Source organism: Dermochelys coriacea, chromosome 1 (genome assembly GCF_009764565.3).
Source record: "Dermochelys coriacea isolate rDerCor1 chromosome 1, rDerCor1.pri.v4, whole genome shotgun sequence".
Classification (NCBI taxonomy): domain Eukaryota; kingdom Metazoa; phylum Chordata; order Testudines; family Dermochelyidae; genus Dermochelys; species Dermochelys coriacea.
In genome coordinates, this window is record NC_050068.2 from 25,839,920 (window position 1) to 25,857,174 (window position 17,255).

A 17,255-nucleotide genomic window follows, 5' to 3' on the forward strand; every position below is an offset into this window, starting at 1 on the left:
AACTACTTATATCATTATTTGTGAACTTGGATGTTGTCTTGTTATCTACTTCTGCATCATTAAAAAGTACATTTTTTCTTTTACATGATGACATTCTGTGACACCACATACAAAGCCCAAAGGCCATAAAACACCAGATTTTAAAAATTACGTGTTCTATGACTGTAAGTAGCATACCCTGTCAAAACTAAGGCCTTGATCCTCAAGCTGTTCCACATAGTCAGGATAGGGATAGAGGACTTTCCTGAAGGAACTTGGTATCTTTTACATACTTCAACTAAAATGCTTGTTATTGATCTGGATTGCATGAAAAAGTGACCTTGTGCCTAATGGCACATAAACTGACTGACACTGGTGGTCTGCAGTACATGTGCTAAGCATTAAGACCTTGACCCTGAAGGCCTTAGGTCTTCAGAACTCCATTGATGCCATTGTGAAAAGACTGCAAGAACAGTCATAGTAATTTTTCAAAACCACATTGATTTAAGACATACTAACGCCCATTAATCAGAGCGAAGAACCTATAGTTGTTGAAAGGAAACACATGCATCCGATGAAGTGAGCTGTAGCTCACAAAAGTTTATGCTCAAATAAATTTGTTAGTCTCTAAGGTACCACAAGTAGTCCTTTTCTTTTTGCGAATACAGACTAACACGGCTGCTACTCTGAAACTTCCAGATAGTAAGTCTACAGGTCCCTGGAAACATTACTAACAATCCAAGCTATATATATAGTAACTATTATCCACTGGGGATAAATTCACCCCTTCACTGAGAGCCAGCAGAAGATCTACACACTACTTAAGTCCCACCTCAGTCCCTTAAAACAGGGCTTAAATGAGATGTAAGTGGTGCATAGGCATCATGTTGGTGCTGTGATGTGTGGGGTGGATTTCACCCTTTTGAGTAGGCATTTTGATTTTCTGACTAATGATATTTGGTTGCACATGCAATTCATATATAAATATTTCCAACCCTGACACCTAAACAGTCCTTTCCTTCTCTAGATAGAGCAGAGGAGGCTTGAGAGACTTAACACAGAGATCTGGTCTGAAGGAGTTACAGAATGGGCAAAGGAGGAAGAGGAGGAAAGAGGTGTGTTATTGTTCAGAAATTATTTGTTCAGTTCATTTGAATATGGCCCATACCGCCAAGTACAGGCTCTATCATGATCTTTTGCTCCTAATCAGACCCCACACCCAGGAACAAAATGATTCTTGGTTCTCTCACCATTAATTGAAACCAGTCACCAAGTGCATAGTGTTCAAATCTTCAAAGGGGCTCTCTGTAGTGTTAATTAAGACTGTCACAGCAGGATAAATGATCTCTTCAACTGTCACATATGTCCCTGTTAAAAAGCCAACGACTCCAATAACAGCTATAAAGATGTCTTTAAGTATCATCCACACACTTAAGTTTTCCTTGTAAAATGTGAGGATTTCAACCAAAGGTGGCAGGATCAATGCCAAAGTGCTGCTGCTTACGGCGCCAACAAAAGAAATCACCAGGTCTAGGTGAGGGATCAAGACTGCTACAGCACCTGAAAGAGATAACAAGCATTTTTTATCTTAAATTTAGCATCTTCATTAAAATAAAAGCTTGACAGATAAGCCAGTGAATCACAATCTAACAAATATCAAGCAATTTACCACTCATTTTTAATTCTAATCAGTATAGAGCCCCAGACTTTACTAACAAATAAGGATAGTCTTCAACACAAAAAGAGATGAATGCACTTATTTCTGGGTTAGATAAGTTTTAGTGATAATGTAAAGTACCTCGCTTGATTTTCAGATCCCAAAGTGAATTTATAGGGCTAGCAGTTCAAAACATAATCTTTTTGTACATGTGGAATAAACAAAGTTTGCTTTGCAAATCATTGAGACACAAGAGATCTGAAATTGCACGGTGACACTTTTACACTCATTTTTTTCAAGAGAATGACAGGTCGAGGAGAGACAGGCTTTGCAGTGGAAGGGGAGGCTGAAAGTAGCACAGGCTATGCTGGGCAAACAAACAAACACACACACAGAATCACCCTACAAACTACATCAGATTTGAGGCCCTGGTAAATGATATCCATATTAAAAAGTAACTTAAAAATTAACCAAAATGGACATACAACTTCCTGACCATTTGGGATCCCATGGCCATCGCAATCCCGTCTTATTTGGACATCTGTCTCTTGGAAAATATCAATCACTAAGACTGTTCAGTTTGTAAAATACCTTTGACAGGTTACCAATTTACCAGACAAAGAGTTCAGTTCAGACAGACGTATTTAGAAACAGGAACGATGGAGGCTTCCAGCACTGGGTGGTTGGTCTTTGTCCCAATACTCTAAAATTCTACAAACTGAATTCATTGTTACAAAAGAATCAGGGCCTCTGATGTTTTTAATCCCTTTGTCTGGAAACTCTAACCAAGATGTCCTAGTCACGATTTAGAACCATACAAGTGTGGTAATGAATGCTTTCAGTTCTGTATTATAAAACAGTTGAGCAGAGGCTCCAATCTAATCTTCAGTGAATAGTAGGGAACAGCTGACTTTTCCTTTCACAAATGCATCTCCTTTTGGCTGGCAGAGATTAGCACAGACATTCATGTCAGCTGCCTCCTTGGAATAGTTAAATGGTAGGAAGGGAAAGGGGAAAACCAGTATGAAAACCTCCAGCATGACAGAAATCATCCACAGAACATTTTTTGCTCTTCCTTTCTATATTGTGCATATTTCCCAACCACCACCTCCCTCAACTCACCCCACCTACACTTGGCTTCAGTACAGTGCCTTTGCGTTCAAGAAAAATGGTAGTGGAGTAATGTTTATAGTATATGGCAATAAATAATGCAATGATTGGAATGAAGATACCTTTATGTAGCAAGTGAGGGCAAAACCTAACTAAGTGCATACCAATGTGATCTTTTCTCAGCCTGACAAGCAGCACTTTGATTTCAAATAGAACCTTACAAGTTTTGCAGACTAATATCCCAAATGTAGGCCGGTTTGGGCATATGTCTTGAATTCTGAGGACAGCTGAAATTAAAAAGGCAACTTTCTAAAATAAATGTCATTCATGCATCACAATAAACTTGTGGCACTTACCACTGCATGATATTAGCATCACAGCAAAGACCTCAAGAAGTTTCAGAAAAGGATTAGGCTCTTTTATGATTAAGAACAGCATCTCTAGATACACTATATAACAAAGACTGGATTTATGACCCTTCAGAAGATTACAGGGCTCTCCTATTATGCCACCCTATTAACGGAAGTTAGCTGCAAAGTAAATGATACAGACGTCTTGTGGCAGCTGTGGTTTGTGAATTCCACAAGGTTATAAAAGAGAATGCACTGACACTCTGTCCAGAGGGAAATAGGGGGAAAGACAGCGGTCTTAGAGAAAACCTTAGGTTCACCCAGATACGTGGAGAAAGCTTAGACTCTGTTTTACGTTGTGATGTTATTCAGTTCACAATAAAGTCCAACACCTGAAAGTGGGTATTTGCCCTTCTATAGTGTGGAGCAGATTTGGGGTGCCATCTTCTTACACACTCCATAGATTAAAGTTTAAAAGGCTACCAATTCTCAGGCTTCTTGGCATGAAGTCATTTCTCCTGTTTAGGACTGGATGGCTTTAGTAATATGGGGTTAGGGGATCCAGTCACCCTCGATTCTGGATATCTGGAAGAGCCAAAAGTTTTGTGAAGAGGATAAATATAATATCTACTCTAAGTGATGAGTCCAAGAGAACAGTAGAGCATGTAAGTGAAGGTGGCTTGCATACTGAAAACCACCCTGAAGTGAGTAGCTGTACAGCATATCCCATTATTCGCAATGGCTGAGAACACTTAAGTTTAGTTCAGTCCCTAATTTAACTCTCTATTCCTTGTGTAGCCAAAAGTCCCATTGAAAACAATAAAGTAGGCACCTTGGGTGCACAAACAATGCAGAATTGGATGCTCAAGTCTGGACATAAGAACATAAGAATGGCCATACTGGATCAGACCAAAGGTCCATCTAGCCCAATATCCTGTCTGCTGACAGTGGCCAATGCCAGATGCCCCAGAGGGAGTGAACCTAACAGGTAATGATCAAGTGATCTCTCTATATATTGGATAATTGGCAAGCATACTTAGTACTTGTACCGTATTACATAACATTAAAGTTTTCGAAAACTGAAGTTGAAATGTTTGTGCTGTGTGGTAAAACTCACAGGTAATGAATTTGTTGAAGACTGAAGCAATGGAGAGAGCTGCACATTTTATTATCTTGCTAGTTAAATGGATGCAGTGGGTGTACTCATTAAATATAGATTCTTTAACTTCTGTAACAGACCTCTTTCAGTTCAACAGAAGTGCTGACAATTAAACAGGATTATTCATAAGTTATATTTAATTAGAATGTTTGAAAATGTTCTTGATTAAAAAAATGAAAGATTTTTTAAAGATAAGAGTTTTTTAAAGATAGAAATACATGAAATTAAAATATATATATTGTAATGGTTCCTTTAGACTGGAGAAAGGCAGAAAAGGGGGTACTTTGGATTAGATTACGCTAAATCAAAACTCAATCTGGATTGTTTGGATCCTGGTCCTATTTTATATCAATCTCTCCTTTCCTCCAGGACAGGCAGACTATCTGGTCGATAAAATACAAGGCTGTAAATAGACTCATCAAATATGTGTAGTATAAACACCTCTTCCTAATACACTGTGATAATCATCTAAGGGGGAAATTCACCTGCCCCTGTTAGGCCCTGATGTACAGGGGTACAGATTGAGTGGCTCCATATCCTCCATAAAGCAGAGAGATAGTTTCCTTGGTGGTCTCTAGGAGAGAGGCATGACTGCTGAAGGGGACTATCCATAGGGACCTAAGGGTTAAGAAAGACTCCAGCTGTACACCCCAGAGCAGATAAGAAGAAAGGATAGGGACTGAGTTGTAGGGGTAATAAGCAAACATCACATAACGGTAGCACACAGCATACTCAAGGCCTATATTGGAAGCGTCTGTCACCACTGTTATTACAGACATGTACCTGAAACCATATATTCTGCTAAAGATTTCAAATGAGAGGAAAGAGCATATAATTATGTTAATGAGATCAGTTAATGAGTGTATAGCACCTCAGCAATGTAATGCACCTGGAAAAACAACGATGCACGTGTTTTTGAAAAATTGAGAGGAAAGAGAGTCCTGTGGTTAAGGCCCTAGACTGGGACTTGGGAGATGTGGGTTCAATCCCTCCCTCTACCACATACCTTAGATAAGTCACTTAGTCTCTCTAAACTTCAGTTCCCCATCTGAAATGTGAATAGTATTTCCTTTCTCCTACTCTTTGTTTGTCTTGTCTAGTTACAGCATAAGCTCTTTGGATAAGAGACTGTTGCTTACTCCATGCTAGGCACTTACAAACCCAGTGAGCCCTGACCTTAGTTTGGGCTTCCAAGTGGTACTGTAACACAAATAATTTAAAAAAAAACCCAATAAGAATCATTTGATTTCTACCTCTTCATAATGATTTGACATTTAATATCTTAGCATGAGATAACAGAGCAGAAACCATAAGGACTGTTTCATGCTTATAGATTTGTAGATCCCAAGGTCAGAAGGGAATCATTGTGATCATCTAGTCTGGACTCCTGCATAACACAGGCCTTAGAACTTCCCCCAAATAATTCCTTGAGCATATCTTGTAGAAACACATCAAATTTTGATTTTAAAATGGTCAGTGATGGATAATCCACAACAACCCTCGGTAAGTTGTTCCAATGGTTCTCACTGTTAAAAATGTACGCCTTATTTCTAGTCTCAATCTGTCTGGTGTCCGCTTCCGGCCACTGGATACTCTTACACCTTTCTCTTCTAGATTTAAGAGCCCATTATTAAATATTAAATGTATTATTAAATATAAATATTAAATAAGTACCCCGTGTAGGTACTTATAGACTAATCACCACCCTTAACCTTCTCTTTGCTAAGCTAAATAGATTGAGCTCCCTGAGTCTTGAAACATGCCTGCTGGGATTTTATGTCCATGACTTGAATGTGATCAGCAGAATACTGATAACATTTAGCAAAACTGCTGAAAATATTTGCCTATTTGTTGCAGCTGATTATGAAACTTGCCAAAAGTCATCATCTACTACAGAAAGTTTTCTGTCACATCAGTATGTGCCTAGGCAAGCAGAATATATCTAAGGTTAACATTTGTATTGCCTGCATGAGGTCAGTGCAACACAGACTTACTCCCTCTTTGTTTCATTTTTCTGACATTAAATGGAAAGACAGAACTCATTTATTAAAGATGGGTCTTTCACAGAGATATTTGCAGGAAATGCAGTATTCCTGCTGGCACAAAAACAAATCATATTTTTAAAGCTAAAGTAATGTCTGATATAAGGCAGAAGCTAAGCTCTTCCAATTGCTATGGGCTGCACATAAGCCGTTGATGAAGAATTGTCTGTCTTTGGCAACAGATACATTTGCATTTTAATACGAAATGTAAAGCCATTTTCTTCCAGTGGGTTCAGGCTGTAACTAGTGTGATCAGATTCTTGGGGAAAGACACCGTGTCACTAATATTCACTTGACACAAATAAGCTACGAAGGCATTCAACATTTATGCAGTGAGACATGGTGCACTGCTTGAAAATCTGACTAGAACTGAGGAATCGCTTACCTGGGGTTTCAGATGCAGGAACAAGAGTGGTGGTAGTATTTTTAAAGGCATCTCACCACTCCCCAGCTCCCAGGATTCCCCATTCCCCAGCTACTCAATGCCAGCACTCTCCATCTTGCTACCTCTCAATTCTAGCAGTGCCCACCTCACCTCACCACCCTCTATAAAAGGCTCCTTCCAGACTTCTCATGACAGAACATAGCTGAATATTTCATTTTCCTTTGTATTCCTCTGTCATCACTGGTCTGTAATTGGGATTCAATTAGTTATCATGAGATCTTTTCCGCTCGGTCAAGTTAACACTTTTATACTGCTGGATAAAACTGTTGTGTTATGGCAAGATATCATGGTAAATCTCACAATCTCTAGATGACAATTCCTATGATTGCTGGGCTAATCCTTCCTATTCCAGGTTGGAATTAGGAGATGCTAGTTGTAGCTCTATAGTTAAAGTATGAGCTGAGTGTTGCACTTGAAGTGGTCAAACCTTTGCTTTATGGATGAAAAATTCTAGATAGCCTCCCCAACATTACATAACTTATGTTGTTAAGTGCTGAGGAATACTGCTGATGCTGCAGCTTTTGCTACTGTTGTTGGAGCTCCAATGTCAGCTGCAGATGGCGCAGTTTGTTAATGCAGCAGACCTCAATGTTACTCATAAGAAAGACCACAGACTTGGTTCAGTGGCAAAGGTGCTGTGCCAGGTTTATTGCTGATGAAGCCCGGTCTTCGTGCCCCACAGGAGCTACAGGTACACTAAAAGATGAATACCTGTGACAATGGACAGTTCAGTAAGCAGCAGGAGTCTCTGCCATCCTGTGGGCGGAAAGGGGCCCCTCCTATTACTTTTATACGAAGATACAAACAAATTACATTTTACATTCCTGACGTGATTTACCAGCCTTATCCCTGTACCAGCTAGTTCGAACAAGACATCCATTATCCTGTCATCCCATCCTTATCTTATGAGGGGTCAGTGTGTTCCTGTACCATCTCTTAAGAATTTGTTTATGTTGTTACTTGAAAACTCTGGGTGTTCTTGTAACAACCTCTCCAGTCAGGAATGTGCTTACTTGGTTAGCCAATATCTAGTGTGTTATTTGCCAAGGGCAGGCTTAATCTAGTTCTCAGCCTTTGGTTCATATTGTTAGTTATGCCTAGAGCTCCAGCAAGGCCTACACCTTACTCTGAGTATAGAATGAATTTTCTGAGAATTTACAGGTAAACCAATAATATAATTTAAGAGTTAAAATTAATTTTTCAACCATCCATTAAGAAATTTAGCACTTGGTTTCAAATCTTTTATTTATCCCTAATGACTATAACAACAGAATGCAGATTCTTCAAACTTCTTGCTCAATTCCCTATAAATGGAGTTTATTTACCTGTAACTGGAGGTTCTTCAAGTTATGTGGTCCCTATGTGTATTTCACATGGAGGTACACATGCGCTCCACTCATCTGAGACCAGAAAATCTTGCAAGTAGTGTCTGTTGTTCCGTGCCTGTGCTCTGGAGATCCTCATGCTCAGCACCAATGGAGTCAGGGGAGGTTCAGACCCACCACCTCTTCAGTTCCTCCATGAATCCAGTCATGATCCAAAACAGAAGGTGAGTAGTGGAATACAGATAGGGACCATATATCTATAAGAGCTTCCAGTTAAAGGTAAGTAGCTTCCATTTCTTCTTCAACTGCTCGTCCTTGTGTATTCCACATGTGGGAGACCGGTAAGCAGTAATGCAATAAGAGTGTGAGGGATAAGGATGCAGGCAATACAAATATCTGTAATACTGCTGTTCCAAAGGCTGTATGTGCAGAAGAGACTTGGACTAAAGCATAAGTGCTTTGTGAAGGTGTGGATGGAACTCCATGTTGCTACCTTACAACTGTCCAGCATAGGCACTTCTCAAAGAGATGCTACTGAGGTTGCCTGTGCTCTAGTGGAATGGGTCCTTATCCTGACTAGGGGAAGGGAAGATGCACTAACTGATAGCAAAGCAGGATACAGGCAAAGGAGGATACAGGCAGAAACACACTTTGAGGGTCTCTGAGCAGATATTGATTGTTCCCATACTTGCTCTGTTTTAGCAAGAAATAGTCTGCTCATCTGATGTTGAGAGAGTGAAGCCCTTGTCTCCCCACTGGATTTATGAGTCTTTGGGAAGAATACCATTAAGTGAACTGATTGATTTATGTGGAAACTCGACAATATCTTAGGAATGAATTTCAGGTGGAGTGATGGGATACTAGTTTTCATACAGAAAAAGTATGGTGGGTTGGCCAAGAGTGACCCCATCTCACTCACCTCCTGCCTGACGCAATGGCAACAAGGGAGGCACCCTTCATAGGCAGGTAAGACATCAAGCACGTAGCCAGTGGTTCAAAGGGTGGCCTGGTAAGTACTGACAGTACAGGAATGAGGTTCCATTGTGGTGTTGGCTTCACTACTGGTGAGAAGGTCTTAATGAGACCCTTCAGGAATCTGGTTATCGCGTGCATGAAAATAGAATAGCCCTCTGTTTGAGGGTGGAGGGCAGGCAGGCACTGATAGCTTGCTGTGTCTCCAGCTAGCAGCAAAGAGAAAGGCCTGACTTCTTGAGAGTGAGGAGGTAGTCTAGTAGATCAGGAATACCTGCTGTCAACAGAGATAATTGGTTTTGTTGTGTCCAGATAGAGAAACACCTTCATTTAGGATTTTATGGTGGAGTCTTTTCTGCTGTGGTTGAGAATGGCCTCTGAACACGAATGCTCTAGGTCTGACACCCATCCAAATACAGGCCGTGAAATGGAGAGTCTGGGTGGTATGTCTAATCTTGCCATTCTCCTGAGTTAGCAAATCTGGTAAGGATCGGATGCTGATGGAAGGACAGGTTGATATTCACAGGAGATCCAGAAACTAGAATTGCCTGGGCCAGTTGGGTGCAATGAGACTGACTCATGCTTTGTCATGATGAATCTTTTGTAGAACCTGTGGTAACAGCAGAATGGGAGGAAGAATGTACCTTAGGTGGTCTGTCTGCTTGGTGACAGAACATGCATGACATGGTGGGTTTGGTCTAGCCCAGGGGTTCTCAACCTTTTTCTTTCTGAGCCCCTCCCCCACCAACATCCTATAAAGACTCCATGGCACACCTGTGCCACAACAACTGTTTTTCTGCATATTAAAGCCAGGACCAGAGTTAGGGGATAGCAAGCAGGGCAACTGCTCGGGGCCCCATGCCACAGGGAATCCCAGGAAGCTAAATTGCTCAGGCTGCAGCTTCAGCCCCAGTTGGCGAAATTTGGAGCCCCAGGCTTCAACCCCATGTGGTGGGGCTTCGGCTTTCTGCCCTGGGCCTCAGCAAGTCTAATGCCCGTCCTGCTTGGTGGTCCTCCAGAAGCCTGCTTGCGGCCCCCCCAGGGGGTCCTAGGCCCCTGGTTGAGAACCACTGGTCTAGCAGAAACACTTCATATTTAACTCTAAGCCAAATTAGAAAAGAACAGTTTAGACAAATAGAACAGTTTAGCCAAATGTAAAAACAGTCACATTTAACAAGTTACAGTTAACTAACTGGACATTCATTCAATAGTTCAAATTCCCACATAGCCACTCTGAACTGGAATAGGACATAATTTTTCATTTACATGGCTATACATTCTGTTTTCTGTGTACTGAGGCTTTAAATGTTGGCAATCTCCATACATTTTGCAGGAACAAATATATGGTGGCTGACATTTTGTTTCAGTTCAGGTGCAGAATGTTACACAATAAGCACCTACATTCTCTCCCTCAGAGACACTACATTAGTCCTTTCTTTGTTGTTTGCCTTAATCTGAAATAAAAGCCACCTAGGCTGAAAATTACATATTTTAACCTTTTTGTATGAGAACACTGTATTTTGGGACTTATAAAGCTAGCCAGATTTGCAGTGTGGGTGTTTTAAATAGATCCAGTATCACATTTTTATATAGTTTAAACTGTTCTTTTGCTAGCTTGGCTTTTTTAAATGAGAAATGTTTTGACTCAGTCTTTTTTCATTTCTGCTTTGTAAAAGTGGTAAGAATTAAATCTGTAATCATGCTGATGGGAAAAGCAGCTAATACAAAATTCTTTAAATGAAAACACAATCTCAACAGGATTTTAACTCAATACCTTTAAAATAAAAAGTAAGAAGTTTTGTCTTTATAGCATCTATGGTGAAGATTTTCAAAAGCCCCACTAATTTTCAGTGGGATTTGTGGTCCTAAATCCATTAGGCACTTTAAAAAAATCTCTTCCTATAGGACTTCCAAAATAGCATTTCAGGGATGGGAGTACTCCCATAGTAATGCACAACAGACATATAATGAGAATGACTAAGCATAAAAATGAATATAAGAGCAAGCATGTTTCTTAGGCTCTGTCTACATAGGGATTTTAGCAACTCTTGTAGCTGCACCATCCAAATTGCTACAAAGACAGTTTAAATTGGTGCAGCATGATTTGCACCAGTACAATTTACCCTTCTTTCTAGCTACAGCAAATCATTTTGCACTAGTGTAAACTGTCTCTTCAGTAAGGGTGTTCATTGCTGCAGTTACCCTTGTGGCTAAAATGCCACTGCAGACAAGGGCTTGGTTCACACCAAGATTCCCACATATGCAACATTTAATGATCAAACATAATTTACTGCAGTTTGGTTCAGCAAAAACACGTTAAACCCATGACAATGAAAGATAATTTTCCCAAATGTAGTTTTATATTTTACCATAAATATTGCAAGGGCACCAGTTTAAATTATTTAACTATGCATTGTTGTAGTGATTAGGTCTATGGAGAAAACACAAGAGAATAAGTTCTATGAGTTGGATGGTCATGGCTATACCCAAAATTCCCCAAGTAGATTCCTTTAATGATGGTAATGCCCTTTTTTCTAACCTGGCTTAAGTCACTTTTGTGACTTTCAGCATAGGAATGTACTAGGAATAGAAGGGACTTATATAACGAGCTACATTTACAAACATTTAAAGGGACACTCTCAAATCAGATAAAGAATTTATTCTAAAGCTAGACAAAAATCAGGAAGATCACAACCGACATGTGGAGAACTTTGTGGGATGCCCAGGGGTACTCAGATATTCACTAGCCTAAGTACAGCAGACAGCCTCACAAAGATGCCTGACATAGGCTTGAGTATTCAAAGTACAGCTAGCTGGGATCATGATTCTGTGACTGATGTGCCTGACAGAAGAGCAGATTCAGGAAGTTTACAAATTAGGCTTTTTTTTCTTACTCTACAAAAAGGAAAGGAACTAGTAGAAACATTCCTTTATGTGGTCTGCAGAGACACGCTTCAAAAGTTTGCATCCATGGTTCTTCCTGCCAACATCATTTCACAAATGTTAAAATTTTATATTGCTATACTGCCTTCCAGATACCAAGAAAGACCCCAATCCTGCAAATGCATTCATGCAAGTGGACCACCCATGTCCAGGAAGAGTCTCACTGAAGTCAAGGGGATTCCATTCCGGCACAGGGGTATGGCTGTGTGAATGCAGTTGCAAGGTTAGAGCCAAAGATCACAAATAAAGGAAAATCACTATTTTATAAAAATGATAATATATTTAGAAAGTTACTACACTCACACATCTATTATATTTCTCTTAAAATATAAAACCAAACACACAACAAATATATCTAACCAATCACCAAGAAGACAATTTAGGTTTCATTTTGACCAAATCTAACTGCCAGAATTTAGCATTTCAATAAAAGCACTTCATTTTTAAAGGAATAATACTACTTTACAGTCTTTACAACTCAAAATGTTGACTCATTATAGGTTCATCTGGGTACATCTCACCAAATCAATCCCCTGTCATTGAAGGGGCCTTGGACATTGACACACCTTGGTCTGTCCTATTCTCTGCCTGCGGCACACAATAATTTGGTCTCCAGAGGGCTGTAATACTTTAATCTAATCCAGATTACTGGGCTCAGTGCAGTGGTAACTAGGTAGTGGTTTATGATGTGCAGGAGGTCAGACTGGATGATCTAGGTGATGGCTTCTGGCCTTAAACTTATGATGCTCTAATATGTGAACCTGAATGTGAAACTGAGCAGAAACCAATTATTAATTTGAAGTGAAATTGACTAATTATTTGTATTGTCCAAACTGAGTGTGCAAATAGTAAATAAAATCATTACTGGTCAAGACTAAAATATTTTTAACTTTTAATAATTTATGGAGTTATTCACACAGGTAAGAAGTCTTCTGAATACAGGCACTAATTATTATAGGACTTGGGTTTTTTTCTGTTTATTTGTTTTAACTCATCTTAGGTACATTCATTAGATGATTTCTTTAAATCCTATTCTGATTTAAATTTTGAGCAAATAACAATTGATTAAATCCAAATTTCTTAAACTATATTTTTACAAGTATCAGTGCAATCTCAAAAGCAAAACTGATAAAAAATAAAGCAGGAAATCTATTGGAAGCACACTACACAAGGTAACAAACTCTACTTTCATACTTGCGAGAAAAAGAGACAAGACTAGCAACTAGGACAACCACACACATCATGTTGTTCTGTTTTATTCCCAGTGGAGTAAAGAACACTTTCATCATTATCTTTCAGCAACATACTGTAGGCTGAGAGAGACTGAAATTGTTCTAACTCTACCCTTCACTTGCCTTCACACTGCTACTCACAGTTTTTGACTGATTTATCCTATGTTAACAGGATTCATTCAGGTCAAGCAAGAGCAGATAGAGTAAATGTCATTGTTAATCTTTCATAGTGAGAAATAATCAAGGACACCCTACACCCAAGCAACAAAAACTTTGTAACCCTCACAATAGTCTGTTCCCTAAACCAGTGCACTAGTCCCTTTCTCTGTACCCTGTGCACACTATTACATGAGGGGTTGTAAAAAGGTGGGGATGAGTGTATTTTAATAAACAAAGAGTATATAAAGTTTTGCACCAAGGACCTTTCAGAAGGTGGATAAAATATCACTGCTCCATATTCCAGATGAGACAATTAGGCGGTAAATGATTTGTCCACTTTGACAGCAACTAGATGGAGGAGTCAAGGCCAGAATTTTCAAATCCAGGTGCCAAAAGTTAGGCATAACAAGATCCTGCATCCACTAGTTCTATGAAATGCCCATTGGATTAGTTTCCTACTACTTGCACTAGGAGTCATCATCTCTCTAGCTGGCTGTGCTGTGTTTGAGTATTTAACAGGCAGAAGTAGTAAAACCTTGGGTTTCTGGGGTTTGCACAGACCTTATGCAGATATCCCTGGCTTGGAAGCCAGAGGGAGTTTTTAAGACTGGCTCAGGGAAGTAGTTAAGTTGGGTGCACAGAGTTCTAGACCGGGAGTCGGAAAAAAGGAGCCCAATTTCCAGAGATGCTGTGTGTGTGGGCACTTGCCACTGATCTCAAGGGGAGCTACAAGTGCTCAGCTTCCTACAGTAGGGCTGCTTACGCAACATGAAATAACTGGATTCAGGAAGGTAGGGAAGACCCCCTCACGTTTGGCCATCCTCCCCATCTAAGAAGAGGGAGGATTCAGCTTCTGTCTACTAGAATAGAAGCCTTCATGTGTGTTCCTGGGTGTGTGCAAAAAGAAAAGGAGTACTTGTGGCACCTTAGAGACTAACAAATTTATTAGAGCATAAGCTTTCGTGAGCTACAGCTCAAAGTGAGCTGTAGCTCACGAAAGCTTATGCTCTAATAAATTTGTTAGTCTCTAAGGTGCCACAAGTACTCCTTTTCTTTTTGCGAATACAGACTAACACGGCTGCTACTCTGAAACCTGGGTGTGTGCATGTGTGTTCGTGGATGTTCCTGCTGACATCACCATAACAGAGCCATGATAAGGGCGGTGGCTGTGAGGGCCCCCCCCCATGCATAGACCTCTGCAGGGTGGTGCTGACTGTGGCCCCATAAGGCAGCAGGTTTCAGAGATAACAACCATTCAGAAGAATGTGCCAGCTCACACCTTTTAAAGCTACCGTGTCATGCTGTCTTCAGACTCAGGAAATAAAGACTACACCAGTTACACTCAGGGCATAGCTTCAAGTTTTTCTTTGCAACATTGAGAACTAGAAACTCTTTTTAAAATGAAAGTTGAGATTCTGATGTGACTGTTTGACTCCAGGAACGGGGGTCCTAGCCATGTGCCTATGCCCTATGTACTTGACCTAACTGCTTCCCTGAACCAACCTCAATAAAAAAACCCTAACTGGCTTCCACACCAGGGAAGTCTGTAAAAGGTCTGTGCAAAGCCTGGAACCTCAAGTTTTTATTAATTTGCCTCTTAGATACTAAGCTCAAGCACAGCCTGGGTAGCTAGAGAAAGATGGTTCTTAATAGTGCAGGCTGCAAGAAAAACTCTTATCCTGATTGGTTTCATGCAACTAGTGTGTGTAGATGCTTAACATAGCCTAGTGTGAAATATGAGCAAATGTTTCACACTTCACTTGACTGCATTCTGTGTGTTCTCATCTCACATATGGTTGGACTGTCTTCTGTGAACTTCAGTACTGTAGATAAATTTGGCTCTGTAGCAAAATTCTTTCAGTGTTGCTACTGACACTTTAAATTAAGAATCCATCTAGGCATACTTAAGTGAGATAAGTTTAAATGACTGCTATATGCAACTAGAATCAATATTGCAAAGCAAGCTATAAAATGCATTATTAATTGAGTCTAAATAGATAATGCTACAGCTATTACAGAATATGGACACTGCTCCATAAACTAGTAACTCACCTCTTAGAAACCCAATTCTATGAAACCCATAAAAAGTTTGAATTAACACACACACAAAATATGCCATCCTACGCTCTGGATTTCCCACTGCATCTGATAGAAGAATTGGGGCCTAATCCTAAAAGCACCTACCAATAGGACTACTCATGAGTAAAATTACTCATGTGCAAGTGTCTGCAGGATGAAGTTCTGAGATCATAAACTTTTCAGGACAGTGCAAAGCTCAGTTAGGAAGCCATTTTCAATGTAACAACAACTTTACTCAAATCACAAACTCATGAACAATACATATCCTATTCTTAATTACCAGTTGATGGTGCTCTTCAGATTTACTACCTATATACATATAGATGTATACATAGACACTATTTTTCTATGAAACGCTGGTAACAATTTTTATTTGGGCAACTCAAAGACTTTTTATAAAGTGTTACCAAAGTGTTTAAAAAAGTTGCAACATGTCGTTTACTCTTGTTGCTATGAAAGCCCCACAGCATGTTGTAAATTCATTGATTACAGTACACTCCTGTTTATTTGAAACCCCATTATACAAACCTCCGTATTCTCCAAATCCCTTTCTTGTCCCCCAGCATGAGGTACATACTACAGAGGGCATGTATTTCATGCTGTGGGACAAGAAAGGGATTTGGAGAATCTGGAGGTTCAGATAATAGAGACCCCTAGCCAGGACTGCGAGGAGGAGAATAAGCCCCCTGCTACAGAGGAAGCCATCCACTGCTGAATAGCTCCTGCCCTCTCTCTTATCCAAACTCCCAATTATCTAATAAAATCCACGTCCTCCAGGCCATTCAGATAATGGGGAGTATATTGTGATTGATATTTCTGAACCGTGGCCACTCCTATCTACTCCGTGTTTTATTAACACACAATATAGAGATGGAAGACATAGATGAGAAAGTTTAACTGAATAAATGCACACATAAAATGACATCTACATTTTGCTTTAAGATTTTATCATATTCTGCTTGTTAGTCACTCTTCAGAGTGAGCAAAAAATATAACTGTAAATGTAAAATTCAAATTTAAGCTACTACTCAACTTTAATATTAACTACTAAACTTTAGTCCATAAATAATATGGGAGAACCAATGCCAAAGACATGTCCAGTAGAAGTTATAATTATGATTCTTTATCCCTCAAGCTTCTTGCATTATCATTTCATAACCAAATTCTACATTCCTCTAAAGATAAAGATAAAAATCAAAATATTTTTCTATGCAGGCCTTTCACCAGCAGTAGAGCCCATTAGGTTGCCAAAAATTACGTTATTGCTCTAGATAATTTATTTTCTTTAATTACCACTTTAGTTCTATAACTTATTTAAGAAGAGATTAAGGAGAATAATAAACAAAGATATTAAATTATAGAGCAAGAAGGTTCTCTTGAGTAACTAAGCTTTCTGCTTTCTCATTAAAAGTCTTTAACCTGTGTTTGTCCTTTTTTATGTGCTGCTGTTCCCAATAGAATGGACACATTAATCTGGTAGAATGCAGCCTATCAAACAGTAAGTGTGCTCAAAACTGACACAGAATAGTGCAATGACAGGAAGAATGATACATGACTCTACCTAATGCATTTTTCAACTGCATTTGTGGAGCAAAGCCTCCTTTGGGTTTATTCTCTTATTCCTGAAGAGCAGGAAGGCTTCAACCAACATCTGCAGGAGACCGGCACTGCAGGGGCACTAGCCTGGGCCCAGGTCTATACCAGATCAAGGAAGGATGCAGTGAATACAGCCCAGCAGGGCTGACAACAGTACTTCAGGGGAACCAGTCTGGGGGCTAAGTGCTGTATCTCAGAGCCATGAAG

The 17,255-nt window shown here is 39.7% G+C and overlaps 1 protein-coding gene across 1 annotated transcript in view; it reads right to left on the reverse strand.

Moving 5' to 3' along the window:
- Nucleotides 1-666: 666 nt before the first annotated feature.
- Nucleotides 667-17,255, reverse strand: part of SLC36A4 (solute carrier family 36 member 4) — a 260,786-nt gene continuing 244,197 nt past the window's right edge. The window contains exon 11 of the mRNA XM_038415846.2: nucleotides 667-1,539. Within this exon, the coding sequence (XP_038271774.1) occupies nucleotides 1,232-1,539 (308 nt within the window). The 3' untranslated portion in view covers nucleotides 667-1,231. The remainder of the gene's footprint in view (nucleotides 1,540-17,255) is intronic.